General features: G+C 51.6%; 1 protein-coding gene across 2 annotated transcripts in view; it reads left to right on the forward strand.

The window, feature by feature from the left end:
* LGR6 (leucine rich repeat containing G protein-coupled receptor 6) overlaps positions 1 to 16543 on the forward strand; it is a 151225-nt gene that overhangs the window by 113512 nt on the left and 21170 nt on the right. For both annotated transcript variants that reach the window (XM_019288991.2, XM_010404499.3), the window contains 5 exons: positions 10029 to 10097; positions 11543 to 11614; positions 12768 to 12839; positions 13881 to 13949; positions 14890 to 14961. In XM_019288991.2, coding sequence (XP_019144536.1) covers positions 10029 to 10097; positions 11543 to 11614; positions 12768 to 12839; positions 13881 to 13949; positions 14890 to 14961 — 354 coding nt within the window. The remainder of the gene's footprint in view (positions 1 to 10028; positions 10098 to 11542; positions 11615 to 12767; positions 12840 to 13880; positions 13950 to 14889; positions 14962 to 16543) is intronic.

A 16543-nucleotide genomic window follows, 5' to 3' on the forward strand; every position in this document is an offset into this window, starting at 1 on the left:
GGCAGCGTAACCTGCTTCTGCCATTTGGATGGAAAGATCCTGACTTCTACATTTCCTGATTGTTTTAGACTTAATTTCTCAGTCTTTAACAATGCAGCAAGAAGGGTAAGGGGGATTAGATACCTTCTAGTGGGAGGTGTCCCTGCCCATGGCAGGGGCTTGAAATTAGATGATCTTTAAGGTCCCTTCCAACCCAAACCATCCCATGATTCTCTGATGAGACTTGTGTGTCATTAGCCTGGTGAGGAGGAGTGCTCATGGAAGAGCTGATGGAAGGAGCAGTTCAGCTGCAGCCAGGAGCATCGCTGCAGTGACAGAGACTGATTCTTGGGAACACTCAGACCTTGTGCTCAGGGCTGGGGGCAGAGTGCCAGGGACAACGTGGCTGCAGTTTCAGAGGAACAGCAAGGGAAAACTGCCATGCAAAGGCCTGCATGGTGCTAACACAGGGGCCAGGTTCCCCTGCTGTATGAGGAAAGAGCTTCTCATGAGGGGATCCCTGTGACATCAATTTCCGCAGTGAGGCTGGTCTCATGCGCAGGTTTCCTCCTTACCACCTTCACCTGGAAAGCTGAGCAGTGTCCTGAGGTCCCTGAGCTTTGCTATCAGTCTGAACACATTCTAAAGGCTGATGAATAATTGCCTCATACCTCATAGTGCTCAACTTCGGCCTCATCAGGTAGATTGTGGTAACACTGGATTTATCCCCCTGTGTCTCTGAAATATGAACATTTCATGGATCAAGGATGAAGGGGAAGGGGAATGAGTGAAGTCCCCCAACATGACCAAGCTCCAGGTCAGTGCTCTGTGCAGAGGGATGGAAGGGGAAGGTGACCTGAACCTGTGCAGCCATCGGTGTTCGAGTGTGTGTGTGCAGGGCCTCAGAGATAGCCATGGGGAGGGCATCGAGTCATGGCAGCTGAATTTCAGAGCTGGCCCCAAACTCTCGCTCCAAACACCAGCACACACAGACCATCATTCAGCATGTCCACCTTGCCTGCTATTAGGCAGGCCTCAGCCCTCGGTGTCCCCACGGCAGAGCAGAACAGAGCCCAGAGACCAAGTGCAGAGAGCAGCTGAAAGGGGACAGAGGCTCCTCATGGAGCTTCCCAAATCTTCCACCAAAGCAGCTGTGGAAGGGACTCATTGAAAATGCCCCTGGGATGCGATCTCTGCTTTGAAGGAAAGGGGAAAGCATTTTTCCTCCCATCAGGACTGTTTTGTCCAAGCAAGGAGAGGTGTGGTGGCCCTGGGGGCTGACTGTCACACACACACACAGAGCAGGTCCCTGGGGCCTCTGGTACGAGGTAGGTGGGCAGCAGCAGCGGCTCTGGCAGGTCTGTGCTCTCAGGTGTGGCTCAGGTGGGCTGGCAGCGCCGAGCAGCACTCTGGCAAGGGATGTGCAGGGTCTCCCACCACAAAAGCCGCCTCATATTTCCCAACAGCTGCTCCGAGCTCTATCTGGAGCTCTTGAGGCAAAGGGAAAAATGCAAAAGTAAGAGCTGCGGCCCTGCCAGTGGGCCTGTCATGGACACGGCCGAGTCCCACAGAGCGAGGACCGAAGGCAGGGGCCAGGGCTCCTCCTGCCTTGGCACACTCACACGGAGCAGACCCTGGTGCTGGCAGAGAGAGAAAGCGTGTCCTGGCAGTGTCCTGCCCTCCCAGCCCCCAGCAGGGCCAAGGTGGCTCCCGAGGCACAGGCAGGGCTGGGAAAGGAGCGGCTGCTCCCCAGGACCGGCTCAAAATGCTGGAGGCCTCCTGGCTACAGCCAAAATAGCAACAATCAGCCCCAGAAGCGCTGCTCCTCTGGGAAATCTCCAGCCCATCTCTGACACGGACGTGATGAGGAACCAGTTCAGAGAGGCCATGCAGGCCTCGCCCATCCCCTCCACCTGAGATGACCCCGTTGTTTCCTCTCTCCCTGGATTCTCCCTCCCCATCCACATCCCTGCCAGCTCCTCCGCCCATCAGACAAAGGAGATAAATCACTTGGAAAGAGCAAATCTCCATTCATTTAAAAACCTTTTAATTTATTTTTTAAAAATAGCACTAATAAATTAAAAACATCTCCCAGAACGGCTGAATCCAAAACCCTCTGGCTTCAGGCATTTTGTCTGCCTAACCTTGCCTCACAGGAAATGCCCTTACCACAGCACCCGTCCCATTATTCGGGTAATTAGTGGAGTCTGTAAATGCAGAGCAGAGCTGGAACCTACCAACTCCTCTGGAGAGTTGGATTTTCTATAGGAGAAAAAAAAAAAGAAAGAAAATTAATATAAAGTGCACCTTGGGCAATGAAGGCAGGAAGAAGGAAATGGGAAATATCTCCAGTACAGCTCATGCCAGGGTTGTTTAACACTTTAATGGCCAGGCAGGCTCTGCTGTTCTCCTGGAAAACTGTCTGCCAAAATTCTACCTTGCTCCTCTAGTGGATTTTTCTCCATCAGCATGTTTAATTTGAAGCCTTTTGTGCAGTTTCTTGATGCTAATCCCAAATCTGTGCAATTCCCAGAGCAGCTGATGGATTTGACCCCTCAGGGATGCCCTGTTTGCTGCACTGAGCTGCTTCCTCAGCATCCTGATGCTCCAGCCCTGCAGGGTCACCGTGGGTCCCCAGCTCATTAGCTTGACTGTACGATCCCAACCTGCCCTGCCAGAGGATGGAAGGGACTTCAGGAGAGGCTTAGGTACCCAGATTGAGGGGATGGAGAAAGGAAGGGGATGCGGCTTTTTGGAAAGAGGGACACAGCTGAGGGCCCTGGTTGCATGGGTCCCTGTTCCTGGTCCCAGAACAGAGCTAAGAAGTTCATTGTCTGCTCTGATCATTGTATAAGTGGAAAGTGACTTTTCCAAACAGAGAAAGTCACCTGTCAAACTGAACTGGCAAATGCACCTGGCACTGACCAGGAGCACAGAGATCAGACCCTGTGTCTCCTTGGGCCCTGCTCCCAGTTTGCTGCAGGGGCCTGGAATGTGCCCTCCCTGGTGCAGCTCGGCTCTGAACCAGTCAGTACCTTGTAACCAGGCTGAGCTTTGGCAGAACACAACCCCAGTCAGACATGACATTTTGCAGGTTTATAAAGAAAAAAAGAGAGGAAGTGAATGCGGTTCAGGTGAAAAGGTACTTCTGGGGCCACTGCACTTTTCCATGGCTCCACTGTAAGGCTCATCTCCATCGCAGGACTCTGCCTGTTCTCCCTTTGCCCACCAAATCCTCACACCCCCCCTCTTGCATCTGGCCAGCTCTCCAGCCTGGCTTCCCCCACCGCTGATCTTGCAATGACCAACACCACTGAGGCTCTCCAAGCTCCAACCTCTGGGTCTGCAGACATGCTGTGACCCATCAGAGGTCCTCAGGCCCCTCTGGCTCTTCGGGCTCCCGTTTGCCCAAAGCCTTTCCCTGTTTCCAGAGCTTTTCCTGGAGCAGGTGCCCGTGCCTCTGCCTCCCAAGGTGTGTGAGTGTGAATTGATGCCCGTGCAAAGGAGGAGCGACCCTTGCAGGCAGCAGAACGGCAGCAGAGGCAGCTGGGGGCACGTTTTCACCACGGATGTGCTGATGCACAGAAGCTCTGCCTCCATCCCATGCTCCCTCCTACCAGCAGCAGAGCTCCAGGGGCTGATCCCCAGCCATTTGTGCACCTCGGGGAGCAGGTAGAAATCCCCAGCTTCTTTCCTGCAGTTGGGGAATGCTCTGCTCTAGACCAGGCTTCCTCGAGCCTTGCCTTCCTCTCCAGCCTGGCAAAGAGCAGCTTCCTCCTGAGCCATCAGCTCTGTGGATGTTTCTGTGTGTCCTCGGTCAGCACCTTTGTGTCTGAATGTGCAGGGCAGTGTTAAATACATCAAACATTGATCCATTGACTTAGAGAACAGACAGGAGTCCCGGGTGGAACAGCCACACACTGGACACTGCTGGGATTTGCAGTGGAGATCAGAGCTGTACTGGGAGGGATTAGTGGCTGCAGGGGTACAAGGCACAACCCAAGACAGTCCCCCCATGCCAGCAATGGTCCACCAGTGCCACCGAAACCTGGTGAAGTGCTGCAGCACTGTGTCAGGGAGAGGCTGAGACATTTCCAGGCCAGGCTGTCAGAATGAATCCTCTTTCAGAGATTGCTGCTTGCTCCTGGCAGGAATTATGTACCCTACGTATCTGACAACCTTCCCACAGTAGGCAGCCCATCTCTGTTCCTTTGGGACACACATGCACTCCCTCAAGTTCCATCATAGCGTGGCTTCTTATAACTTACAAAAAAAAGGGGGTTTCTAGGACATGATTAATTTCCCAATGAAAACACTGACCCTAGCAGATGGATCCCATGGTGGGTCATTTCTCTCTCTGGTTCATGTGAACATCCCCCTTTTGCTCTCAGGTGTGGCTCAGGTGTCTTCCTTTAGGGGATGGACACATGGTCTGGAGCCAGAGAAGTGCTCCGTGTCCTTCCACATCCCCCTTCCCTCCTCTCACTTGTTAGAGGCACTGGCAGCTTCTCATGCCCCAGGCTGAGCTGGGGCTCACACTCACTGCTTGCCACTGCCAGGACAGCGGGGTGTGGGCTGATGCTACACAACAGAAGGTGCTGGAAGCATTCCAAAAACACTCAGGATGCTTAGGGACATGGTTTAGTGTGGGGTTAATGGTTGGACTCAATGATCTTGGCTTTTCCAACCTTAGTGAATCTGTGATTCCATAAATTACGGCACCTGATTGTGCAATTGCTTTTCATATTTGAACTCATCTGGCAGCTCAGCCACGAGCCATGACTGGACGTATGGAGCCTGGGTAAAGCTGTCCGGCCAGTGCTGGGCAAGAGGTCAAACTACATGGTCCCCATGGCCCCCTTGGGCTTCCAGACTACCAATTAAATCATTTCCAGTGCTTGATTTGCCCACAGTAACCAGCACAACTAGCAGAGGCAGTAATTACATTTACTGGCAGCTTGATGAGGTGCCAGCACAGGACAGGTGAAAATGCAGGTCCTCAGAGGAGGCTGCACAAAGTCCCCTCCAGGCACCATGGTAACATCTCCAACTCCACTGGGACTGAAATAGTCAGCAAATGTCCCATCTACAGCTTCTAATCTCACTTCATCTTCAGGTTTATTAGCTGCAAATTTGTGGTGTTTTGTGGCTTATGGAAGAATTTATAGTACTATATAATTTTATTTTTTTTGGCTTCCTGTGTGGAACCACTAATAGTCCCTAACAGGCAGAAAATTGACCTGAGACTCTTTCCTCTCCTTCTCTCCTTTTGGCACAACTGAAGATATTAATAGTTCCAGGCTGCTTGCTGTCAGCTTCAAATCACCCTGGCAGTTAAAGCCCAAAATAACTGGGCCTTTGATGTCAACTTACTTTTATTTCTAAATAAACAACAGGGTTGGTTAAGGTCTTCCAAATATGAAGCTATAGGCTCCCTCTAGCAACAGCAACAATGGAAAGCCAGCCAGTTCACTGTGTCTTGGGCAGACGGGGTGACCTTTCAGAGGCTTTCATTTCAAGTAGAAGAACAGACAAGGCTCCTCTTGCCATTCCACTGTCATGCTAGAGCTGGTAACTTTGAGCCCAGCTGAGGAAAGGGATTATTCATAGTCACTGCTCTTGCACATCAGTTCTGAACCTCTTGCCTGACTGATTTCACTTTCAATAGCCCTTGATAATGGGAAAAACTCCCTTATGCCATGCTCTTTATTTCTAGTTTCTTTTTTATGAGGCCTCCTATTGTTTGGCATAGGCATGGCCATGGTGTGTTGCCATCCTTCCACCAAGTAACGCTGCTGTTGATCTGCGTTGTGCCAAAAAGGACAGCACTCCACAGCCAGGAAACCCCACATGTAGCACACAAAGCCTTGGGTCGGACCCCAGAGCTGGGACAGCACTGCCAGGTCCAGCTTCCTTGGGCCAAGAGGCCTCCTGGGCCATCCCAGCCTGTGCCACAGCGGTACAGTGGGAAGAGTGAAGTGGCTTTTTGCAGCTTTCCCTGCTTCATCCCAAATCTGGAAGCAGTGGGAAAGTGTCAGAGTGTGGAGCTGGGGATGCAAAGCATTGCCTGAGTACCTCAGATGAGGCAGGGAGAGGAAGGGGACCCTTCAAGGTGTTTGCTACGGCACCTCCATTTCCTACATCCACCAGCTCCTGGAGAGGGTTTGTGAATGATGGGCAGTTCACTGACGTGCCCAGTGGAGGAAATTTTGTGGCCACTGGAATGGAAAAGCAAAATCATCCCTGAGCCACTGAGCCGTGAGTCCTTCCAATCTGCCTTGACCCTGTGCCGGGGAAGAAGCTCCGGAGACCCACCATGGGGCACATGGGCTGGGCCAAATTCCCCATGGGAGAGCAGGCAGAGAGGAGATGTCTGGGGCAGATGGAGCCCTGCTAGCACCTGTGCAAAGACCTGAGGACTGAATTTCACTAAATGAACAGAAACTTCCCCACTGACAGGAACACCACGGCGGGGGTTGAATGCTGTTTCTGGGTCATTGCTTGGACCAGGGCCCAATTCCAGTTCTGTGAAAGAAGGACAAGGGACAGGGAATTTTTTTCTCACATCATGGTTTGGGTCTGAGCTTTGGGAAGAGTGCAGGGAAGAGATGACACCTGAGGACCATCCTGAGTGCTGGTTTCTTCCAGCCCCCTCCAGCCAGCTGGACCCCATGAACTGGGCAGAGCTTGGCCAGGAGCAGCGCTGGAGACAAGTCAGGGCAATGAGAGCAGCACACGATCCAGAGCAGCCACCCACAAGCAGCACTCAGGGACCTGTTCCCCAGAACAGCTGGGTTGTTTTCCAGGAGGGAGGCTCACCTCCCCAAAACCCAGGAAGCACGGGCAGGAACGAGCACAGGCACATTGTCTCCTCTGCATAGAGCAGGGTTGCTGGCAGCTGGGATGGAGCAGCATGACTACACCTGGTTGCATTTCCACTTTCCAACAAGCCCAGTGTCTGCCAGCATTCCAAGATGGGCTTTTACCCAGCGGGAACACAATGAATGCTCTTTGTATCTGTCAAGTGCACAGGGGAGGGAGGCCCCGGGATGCTGCCAGGGCTGGGAACGGTGTGTGTTCGCTCAGGAAGAGCTGGTCTTGTACATACTTGCACACATGCAGAGGTACAAACAGAACCTTCATCTGCTGATGAAAGAGCAGCCTGCCTGGAAGAGATGCAGGCTGGAAAGGAAACACATTTTTAAAGACAGGAGCAAATATTACAGCACAGTGAATTATTCCTTGGAAATAATACTGGTTGCAGATCTAAGATCCCTTGTTGTGTTAGTGAATCACAGGTGAGCTAAGCCTCCTCTCTGTTGGACAATGTTTTCCATCTGTCGGCAGCTCACAGACATGTCAGGTGTCACTGGGGAGGAACAGCCCTGTGCCATCACAAGAAGCCTCCCCAGTGACACAGCAGTGATGGGCTGAATGTCACCCGGGGCTGGGGCTTACAGTGCCTCTTCTCCAGGGACTGTCCCTTGGCATCACACGGGTTCTTCCCAGCCCCAGTTTGTGGGGCAGGAGAGGGAGGTGGCACAGGCAGATATCTCCTGCTTCCTGCTCCCTGTGGAATCTCCCTCTCACTTCAGGGAGTCACTGCAGGGTGAAATTTTTAAAGGTATTATGCACCTTATGTGCATAATTTGGGCTGTCAGTCGACTTAGGCTGCTAATGCCTCTGATTTCAACCAGTGCAGTGATCTGGAGGTTAATCAGATTTGCCCAATGCTTTGAAAATGCCCAGTGGGGTCCTGCCTGCACTTCCTGTTGCTTGTTCCCTTGGGAAATCCACTCCCGTATGTCCCTGAGCAGCAGAGAAGGGATGTGTCATTAACAGTCCTGATAACCAAGCTGAGCAATGAGAGCCCTCAGCCAGGCCCCGATGGATCCTGGCAGGTGCCATCTACAGACACTGGCCAAGAGCATTCAAGCAGCTGATAGGGAGCCACAAGCAAAGAGTGAAGCTATGAGCAGTCATGTGTTGGGCTACTTATTCTTGAACAGATCAATTTGGGCTCAAGCGGAGAAGACTGAGGAAAACCAGTGACGTGCGTGGAGCCAGATAAGGACAGAGTGTGACAGAGCGAGTGCAGGGAGAGGCAGAGCTCTCCTGTCTAACAGATGTGAGGTGGCGTGAAGAGGGGACACATCGCTCCTGTTCCACTCCTGGGCCCTGGGACAGGCACAGCAGCTTCAGGTGTGCTGGGGCCCTGCCACCACACTGCAGGGTGGACACTGGGCAGGCAGAGCTCACGGCCTCACCACCAGCCCTGTGCTCCTTCCCTGCTGATTGCCAGCACTGCCAACTATTAGACAACATGAACCCTTTCTGGGTCCTACAGGAGCAGGGTTCATTTGCTCAAATCCCTACACATAGCACCAGCATCCACATCCCTGTGTAACTGGAGGAAGGAAAAGTGCCCTCGGCGTCCGGGGACAAACCCTGCCAAAACAGGACCTGCCACAGCACCTGGGCTTCTTGGGGAATCCAGCAACAAGGTGTGGACCTTGTCAGAGCTACACAAGACAAAATCCGCCCACGACAACCTCATTCCATATTTTTCTTTTCGGTTTGTGCCCTATCTTGTAATTCCATGATAAGCATTCCCTAACACATAAATCATATAAGTCGGAAGTCCTGGAAGGACCAATTTGGAGAGACTGTCTGGGTTGATTTCCCATGTAAACACCTTCAGGGCAAAGCTGAGGTGGGGCCACAGAGTCGTTCCCAAGCAGGGGCACTGGTAGTGAGGGAAGATGTAAGAGACAAAGGGGCCAAGAGAGATCATAACGTAATGACCATGCCTGAGCCCAGAGGATGAGAATTACAGGGTAATTGGGCAGCAGCTCATTGCTGTGTAAATGCTCAGTTATTTCTGTTCCATAAACCACAATCCAGGTTACATGGTAATTACTTTGAGATTCATTAAGTGTAATTATACAGTAATCTCCAGGAGCCAGTAATCATGTTCCAAAGTATCTACCACTTAAAACTTGGTGAGTGTCATGCAGGTAGGAAGCAGTCGCATGGTTTTCAGACTTCAGTGAATTGGAAAGTGGGATGGCCAGGATAGGATCAAATGTTACTGTGACAGCCAAAATTGCCTTCCAAGGAGAATGTTGGGCATGCTAGGGAAGTGCTGCACACCCAAAGCCCAGCCAGTCTCCATGGGCACCCTCCAGCCAGCAGCAGGATTGGTGCCTCTGGAGGGCTGCTCCTCCCAGGTTGCCAGCAGGGCCCCATTGGTCAAATAAATCCTTTTCCAGAGGTTAAGCCCCTCCTTGGAGAACAAACACAACTCCTGAGATTTCATTCACACTCAGATGTCTCTTTCAGTTGCCAAGTCAGGGTGGGTAAGTTCTACACCTGTCACTACAACCAACATAGCATATTTTATTTGTTTTACTACACAGCAAATTAGACTTAATGCTCAACACTGTCAGTACTCCTTGCATATCACTTCCAGCTTTGGCTTACAGATTCCAATGTGGGGTTGACCCCAACCACCAGGAGTCTTCCCGCAGACTCCTCTTCCCACTGCTCCCAGTCACAGCATGTCCCAGTGGCAGGGAGACCCAGCATGCCCAGGACAAACACTGAGGGAATGGTCCCCTGATCCCCTCTGCACCACAGGGTGAGGGGGCCCGGAGAAGCCCTTCATGAGACCCACACAACTGACATTGTTCGTGTTTCTTGTCCTTCAAAGAATCCCATTTTGGAAAGGCAAGAAAAATTACTCAGAGCCAAAGCCCCGGGGGTGAGCTCCTGAGAGAAGGGGCCAGGGCCCTCAGGAGATGGGCTGGGCATGGGGCACTTGGCAGGGAGGAGTCCCATGGCAGCAGCCATGGCTTGGACTGGTTCTCACCTGACAGTGTTGCAGGAACGTGTTTGATTGTGTTTCCAGGCAGTGGCTGGATCAGCATGGTAGGAAAAGCCTGTCTCCCATGTTAGCGACCAAGTTTCCGTGGCTTCAGAGCATGGATACACATGGTTGAGTTCCTGCAGAAACATTAATGAATGTTTTTCCCTTCTCTGTCTTTCAGGGATCTGAACTACAACGAGCTGCTGGAATTCCCCGGGGCTATCAGGACGCTGGGCCGACTGCAGGAGCTGTGAGATTTTCCATTTATTCCTTTACAAAACCACTTTCTGTGGGAGAGTGACCAATAAAGCATCGCGTGTGCTCTGACTTGAGGAAAGCACTCAATCTAAGCCTTTCTTTTCCTTCCCAGCCCTCTCCACTGCATCAAAACAGTTTATCTCCTTGATTTCCATCAGCTCTGACCACCTCCCCATCAGCCTCTACACCATGCCTGGTGGAGGGGACTGGGAGTCCCTGTCAGCCTTGGAGCAGGTTCCTCCTCCAGTTCTTCAGTCTCCTGTGGCATCCAAGGGGCTCAAACTCATCTGTTCTCTGGCTAATTCTGATGTCCATTCCCCAGCTTGGGACCACAACCTGGACTTACCCGTGTTATTGTGAGGCCATTGTTTCTGTAGGCCCTGTGCCACCTCCTCTCATGTGCAGAAACTGTTTGATCTCCCTTAGGATAAATTTATAATAGGGAATTAGCAAAGTTTGTGACCATTTTAGTAGATAGCTCTCCTTCCTCTAACTGGTCAGCCTGGGAGACACTAAAAATAAGAAACCATCCCACTTATCACCCACAAAGGTAGAAGCCCCAGGGTGGGGTCAGTTGATGTGGATCCACAGTTCTTGTGTCACACTGGTGCCAGGCTGGGGTGGGACAAAAGCAGCTGCTGTCATGTTTCTGGGAGCCTTGGAGTAAAAATCTGACACTAGTTTTTTCTTTACTGGAAGAATTCTCATGAGATTTCTCTGTCCAGCTCAGATATCATCATTACTCTCACCTTCAAAAGGAGAATAAGAGCCTTAATCCCCTTCGAGATGGCTTTTGAAATACCTGTTACTAAAGAAGAGGCAAATTCCAAACAGTCATCAACTAATCACCCACTCAGACTCCTCTGGGATAAACAACCTGGGCATCACCCAGAGCCTGGTCCTAGTCCAGCCACAGGAACCTGTGGTTGCCTTTGCTGTGCAGGAGGTCAGACTGTGGCCACAGAGCTCTCTTCTCCTGGAAGAATTTTCTGAATAGAAATTTTCTCAAGCTTAAGCAAAAATATCCCAGCTACACCTACAAATCCTTTAAAGTCTCCTGGGACCATAATTCCTGGCGCGCTCTGGTTGGCAGCTGTGGAGCTGTAATGGAGACCATCCATAAAAACTGTAGTTCCTGGAGGGTAGAAAATTTTGCATTTGGCTTGTTTCTGTTTCCCAACCTGTGAGGTGCTAAACCTTAAGTCCTTGTATCCTTGGTGGGGTCGGTGGAGTCACATATGGAGCACCCACAGAGTAAATGCAGCAGATTTTGTCCTGCCAAACCACAGACCTTGTTCACCTGCTGGGATGATGCTGCACCTGGGAAGGAGCCTACATCTCCTATTTGATGTGTATTTTGAAGGGTCTCTGGCTTTAAAAGTGATGAGGAAAGAAGGTTAAGTTAATTAATATCAAGATATTTGTTTCTCCCAACAGCGGTTTTCATAACAACAACATCAAAGCTATTCCAGAGAACGCATTTGTTGGGAATCCCCTCCTCCAAACAATGTAAGAAAATTAAATCATGTTTCCTACATCTTTATATTACCCAGAAAGGGACGTTTCCTGATGCCTTGGGTTGGGATTTCTGACAGTGGTCACAACAACAATCTGATATTTGCTGTCCCTGTGCCAGGACAGGCTGAAATTGCTCCTTCTCAGCTCCTTTTTGGAATTGCTGTGGGTTCTCCTTTCCCTGCAGCTGAACTTTGCTGCAGCACAGGCTGATAGCAAGGGAGGAACAAAATGCAGGTGGTCTGCATGGAAACTGTCTAAGCCCTGGTTGACATCTGCTGGTGTTTATTCCTTGTGTTCAGAAAAGCAGCTGCATGTGTCAGAGAGCTGGGATACCAGGCCCTTGTGTGTCTGCCCCAGACCTGCAGACACAAAGCTCTGCACATGAATACACCCAGCTGTCTGCTCATTTCTCCTCTGACCCAGGCACAGGTAGTGATTTTTGGATAATTCTCTGAACCACACAGATACTGAAAACTGTGGCAAGTGACAAAAGTTCTGCTTGTCCAAACTGGACTTAAATTATAGAAATACCAGTATCTGGAAAGCCATGGTGACACTGGGTGAAACCATTCACTGCTCCAGCCAGAACAACCAGCCTCATCCCCATCTCCCTTGGGCAGCATCCACAGAGTGATGATGGGGGCCCACACACCCAGAACGTTCATCTCTCCATTGGATCTGCCCATCTCAAGTCTCTCACAGTTTGTGGGGGGAAGTGCTTCTTGTAGGAGGTGACTCAACTCCTCCCATATCTCTCTGCGTCCCAGAAGAGCTCACTTCTCTCCACTGACTGTGACAAGGGGGAAAGGTGCTGCTGCTGTAGGCGTGTGAGACCTGAGGAGGTGTCCTCCAGTGCAAGGTGTTTCTCAGTAGGATTGAAGGAAGGCTTTACACCTTTCTAGCCCCTCTGTTTCAGCAGGACCCCAAAGGGCCCATTCAGAGCAGCAGGAGACCTCGGTTGTACCAATGTCCAGCTGAAACAGGCCAGTGGGAGAGCCTGTGGCTATCTGGGAACAAGATTTGCCCACAGCACAGCAGCACCTCGTGCATGGCTTACTGCTGGTAGCTCTGGGGCTCCTGACCTGTAACAGCATCTTCTCTTTGTGTGCAGCAGGCTCTGACGAGTTCCTCTTTCCCATTGCAGCCATTTTTATGACAATCCCATCCAGTTTGTCGGACAGTCTGCTTTCCAGTACTTGCCAAAGCTCCACACCCTGTAAGTTCACCAAGCACATCCTCAGAGAGGTAACATCCAAGCTCCAAGCCCTATGTACTGGGCACCTTTGTGGCCTCCTCCCTCCCTTTTTCCAAGAGCCCCTGTGCCAACAGAGAACCATGAAGCCACTCTGTTGGCCAGCCCCAAAGGCTCCAAGGAGCAGACACTGCAGATGTTTTCTTTTGAGGAAGGATAATTTTGAAAAGGGCATTTTGGAGGCAGCCACTAATTCCTCCTCCCCACACAGCTGACAGGCACTGAGGCCTTCCAGGGTCTCCACAGCTGTGCCAGGAGCAGCAGAGACCTCACACACAAGTGCCACAGCTTTTGCTGCTGTTGCATAGTTGCCCAAACAGACGGACACTGAAGGCATCTGCCTTCCTGCACAAGATGGAGAAGTGGAGGAACACATGTCCCAACAACGTGGCACAAATCATATCACTGGGCAGCCAGCAGTGGCAGTGCTTTCTTCACATGTTTGGCCCTAGGCCTGCCCCAGGGCCAGCAGCACAGGCTGGGCACCACCTGGACCACAACAGCTGCCCCATGCTGGCTTTTCAGCCAACCTGTTGTGGCACAGCACTAAAAATATAGAGGCAGAGGCAACCTCATAAATCTCTATTTATAAGCCTCACCCAGGCACATAAAATAAATCATTCAAATAGGCCTGCATTCTTTAGATCCAAATGCATAGACCCGGGGAGGCTTGGGTGGGATGCCCTGCTTACATTCCCCGTGGTAATTGCTTGGGGTTTTTTTATTTAATTTGGGTAAAGATCATGCCAAGAATGTCAGTGGCTGGGAGAGGCTTTGAGCTTGCCAAGCCTCCTTGCACAGAAGTTCCCAGCTCCATCTCGCTGTATCCACACAGAGTGAGGCTTCTGCTCCAGCCACAGGGACACGCTGGGTCTGGGCCTCTGATCACCACATCTGGGTGTGAGGAAGCAGATTTGCCACTGTGGCTGATGGCACTGGAACCTTGGGCAGTTGCACTTGCCTCCAGCTCTCTGCCCACCTCACCTCACCCTCATTTCTCTGCAGGTCACTCAATGGAGCAACGGACATCAGGGAATTCCCGGACCTTAAAGGCACCACCAGCCTAGAAGTTTTGTGAGTGGCACCTCTCTCCCTTTTACCCTGCTAGCTGTGCTCTTCCTCCTTCAAGGTGGTCCAGGCTGTTTCAGTGAGGACAACTTTCCCAGTGCTGTGCAGTATTCAGCTCTGCCTCTCCCTGGTCACTCACCCTTCTGCTTCGTTTCACCCCTGTGGCTCCTGAACGCAGCTTTCCTCCCCGTGAGTGGCTCTCTCAGTATTCTTGAGTGTGCTCCAATCTTTTTTTTATTTTTTTTTTTCTTCCTTCCCTCCTGCATCTGTGAAGGAGTGAACCTCTGAGTGCAGTGCTTCTGCTGAGCCCCAGTGTCTCTGCCCATACTGAGACCAGCACCACGGTGCAGTTCAGGAACATCTGCCACCCACGCTGGGGCTCCTGCAACTGCTCTGGTCCCCTCCTCACCCCACCAGGCCCCGGAGAGCAGGGCCTTGGAGGACACGCTGCCTCTGGCCTCACATGGTTCTCCTCTCTCGGGCACTGGTCCCTGTGCTGTGCCCAAACTGGGAGCACCCCAGGCCAGGGCGTGACCTGGCCATGCCATGTCTCGGGGACACTGGGACACACCATCCATCCCTCATACACAGGCTTCTGAGGCAGTCCTGGCTCCAGGCCTGTCCAGCCTGGCCGATGGGCACTGGGATGGCAGAGCCCACTACAGAGGGCACTGCCACCTGCCCCAACAAGGCCAAGGACAGCTGTGAACTCAGTACTCAGCAGTGGCCCAGAACTCTTCATAGGCACATTCACCTTAGCCAGGCCCAGCAGCAGTGCCTGTTTCCAAAACTGCCAGGCAGCTTTTTATCCACTCCAGGTATTTCATTGTCCCATTGATATTGTCTCCCCTGCCACTATCTGGGATGGCAGCTGGGCTTCTGGGTCACACAGTCTGGGCACTGGCTGCCAGCAACACCATTTCTTCTCTCTCCTCCATCCCTCTAGGACCTTGACCCGGGCAGGCATCCATTTCCTCCCCAGAAGGATGTGCCAGCAGCTGCCCAGCCTCCGAGTCCTGTGAGTAACACGTGTCTCTGTCCTGCCTGGTCCTTAAAAAAATGCCATCAGGAACTGGGCTTTCCTTTTGTCTAGCTCAGGGAGAGGACCAACTGTGGAAGACCATCCTGTGGTTCTTGTTCCCATTATCTTTTCCATGCAGAAATCATCACCTTCTTAATCACTTCCTTGAGCTCTTGCTTGTTCTTGAACTTGCTGCTTCATCCCAGCATGATGCTCTGGTCTCAGGGCTGCAGTCAGGCACATCCTCCTTGCTCTGCGCCAGTAGGAACTGCCCCCTCCATGCAAGGAGAGTAGAGAGGGTACAAAAGGAGGTGGGTAAGAATGGCCACAGCATTTCAGAGCTCCCAGCTATGCTGAAGCTCTTAGACCAAAAACAAGGGGGAAATCACATTCACCCTCTGGCCCAGCCTTGGCTTATTGCAGTTGGAGCTCCAGCAAGTGCCATCATCCGGAGGAAGGATCCCAGGAGCGATCAGGTCTGACCTGATGGAGACCTGCAAGGCCACATTTCCTCATGAGGGGCAGCAGAGCCAGATCAGGGTTTTGCTCAGTATCTGTTTCTTTGGCTCTGCCTGCTTAGCCAGGCACTGAATGATGCTGGGGCAGTCATGCTTTCTCCTTTAGCTTGGTACATGATGAAATCAACATCTCAGAAAGATTCTGCAACATCTCAGGAATCACACCCCTGGTTCCTGAGATCCCCAACTATGTCTGCAGTCAAAGACATCCTCAGGAAATGCATCATGAGCCAGATTTGTACAAGTTTGCAGCCTTAGGGCAACAGGAGGCTTGCCTCCCATCAGTCTTTATACAAGCAAGCTGAAAAAGAAAACAAGTTTGTTCCAGGAAAGCAACAGGAGTCAATTCTTGATCACAGAAATTGGAAACAAGAGTAAAACACAAAAATAAAAGAAGACAATTTGTAACTTAGGAGATTACAGGCTTTTGGTTCCAGCTGTCCCTGTAGGGAAGATCTCTCATCTCTAGACATCTGGACCAACTCAACGGATGACTTGCTATGAAAGTGCAGCCTTTGGACTGGCCCAGGCTCTTGGGTCCCAAACCCCTGTTTATGTTTGCAAGTTATCAGTTTGCAAACCCTCACAGCAGAGCCTGTTCTTGGTGCCTACCCTCTCCACGTGGGAGAGTTTTATTGGGATACACCACCTCGTTCCTTGCTCCTTGTTCCTCTTCCCTAGTGAGCTTTCCTGACATTAATTGCATTGCTTTCAGAGTTTGGAGAGAGAGTATGTGGGCCAGTGTTTGTGCATGTTTACATGTCTCTTGCCTTTGAAATGCCTTGGCCCTCTGTCCCCACAGACCCTGGGGTTGTTCTCTGCCTGTCTCTTGGCAGCCATAGGAGCTATGACTGTGACACATCTGACCACAGATGACACAGTTAAAGCCGCACTTCTGGCCTCACCCCACAGTGTGGATTCTCTGCAGGGACCCTGCACAGGGGCTGTAGAGGGTCACGGCCATCCTGGGATGCCACCCATGCTGAACCCAGCTTTGGCATCAACCTGGCATCATCCTGCTGCTTTCATCCAGAGCTTCTGCCCAGGGTGGAGATTTCTTA

The sequence above is a fragment of the Corvus cornix genome, chromosome 26 (genome assembly GCF_000738735.6).
Source record: "Corvus cornix cornix isolate S_Up_H32 chromosome 26, ASM73873v5, whole genome shotgun sequence".
NCBI lineage: Eukaryota > Metazoa > Chordata > Aves > Passeriformes > Corvidae > Corvus > Corvus cornix.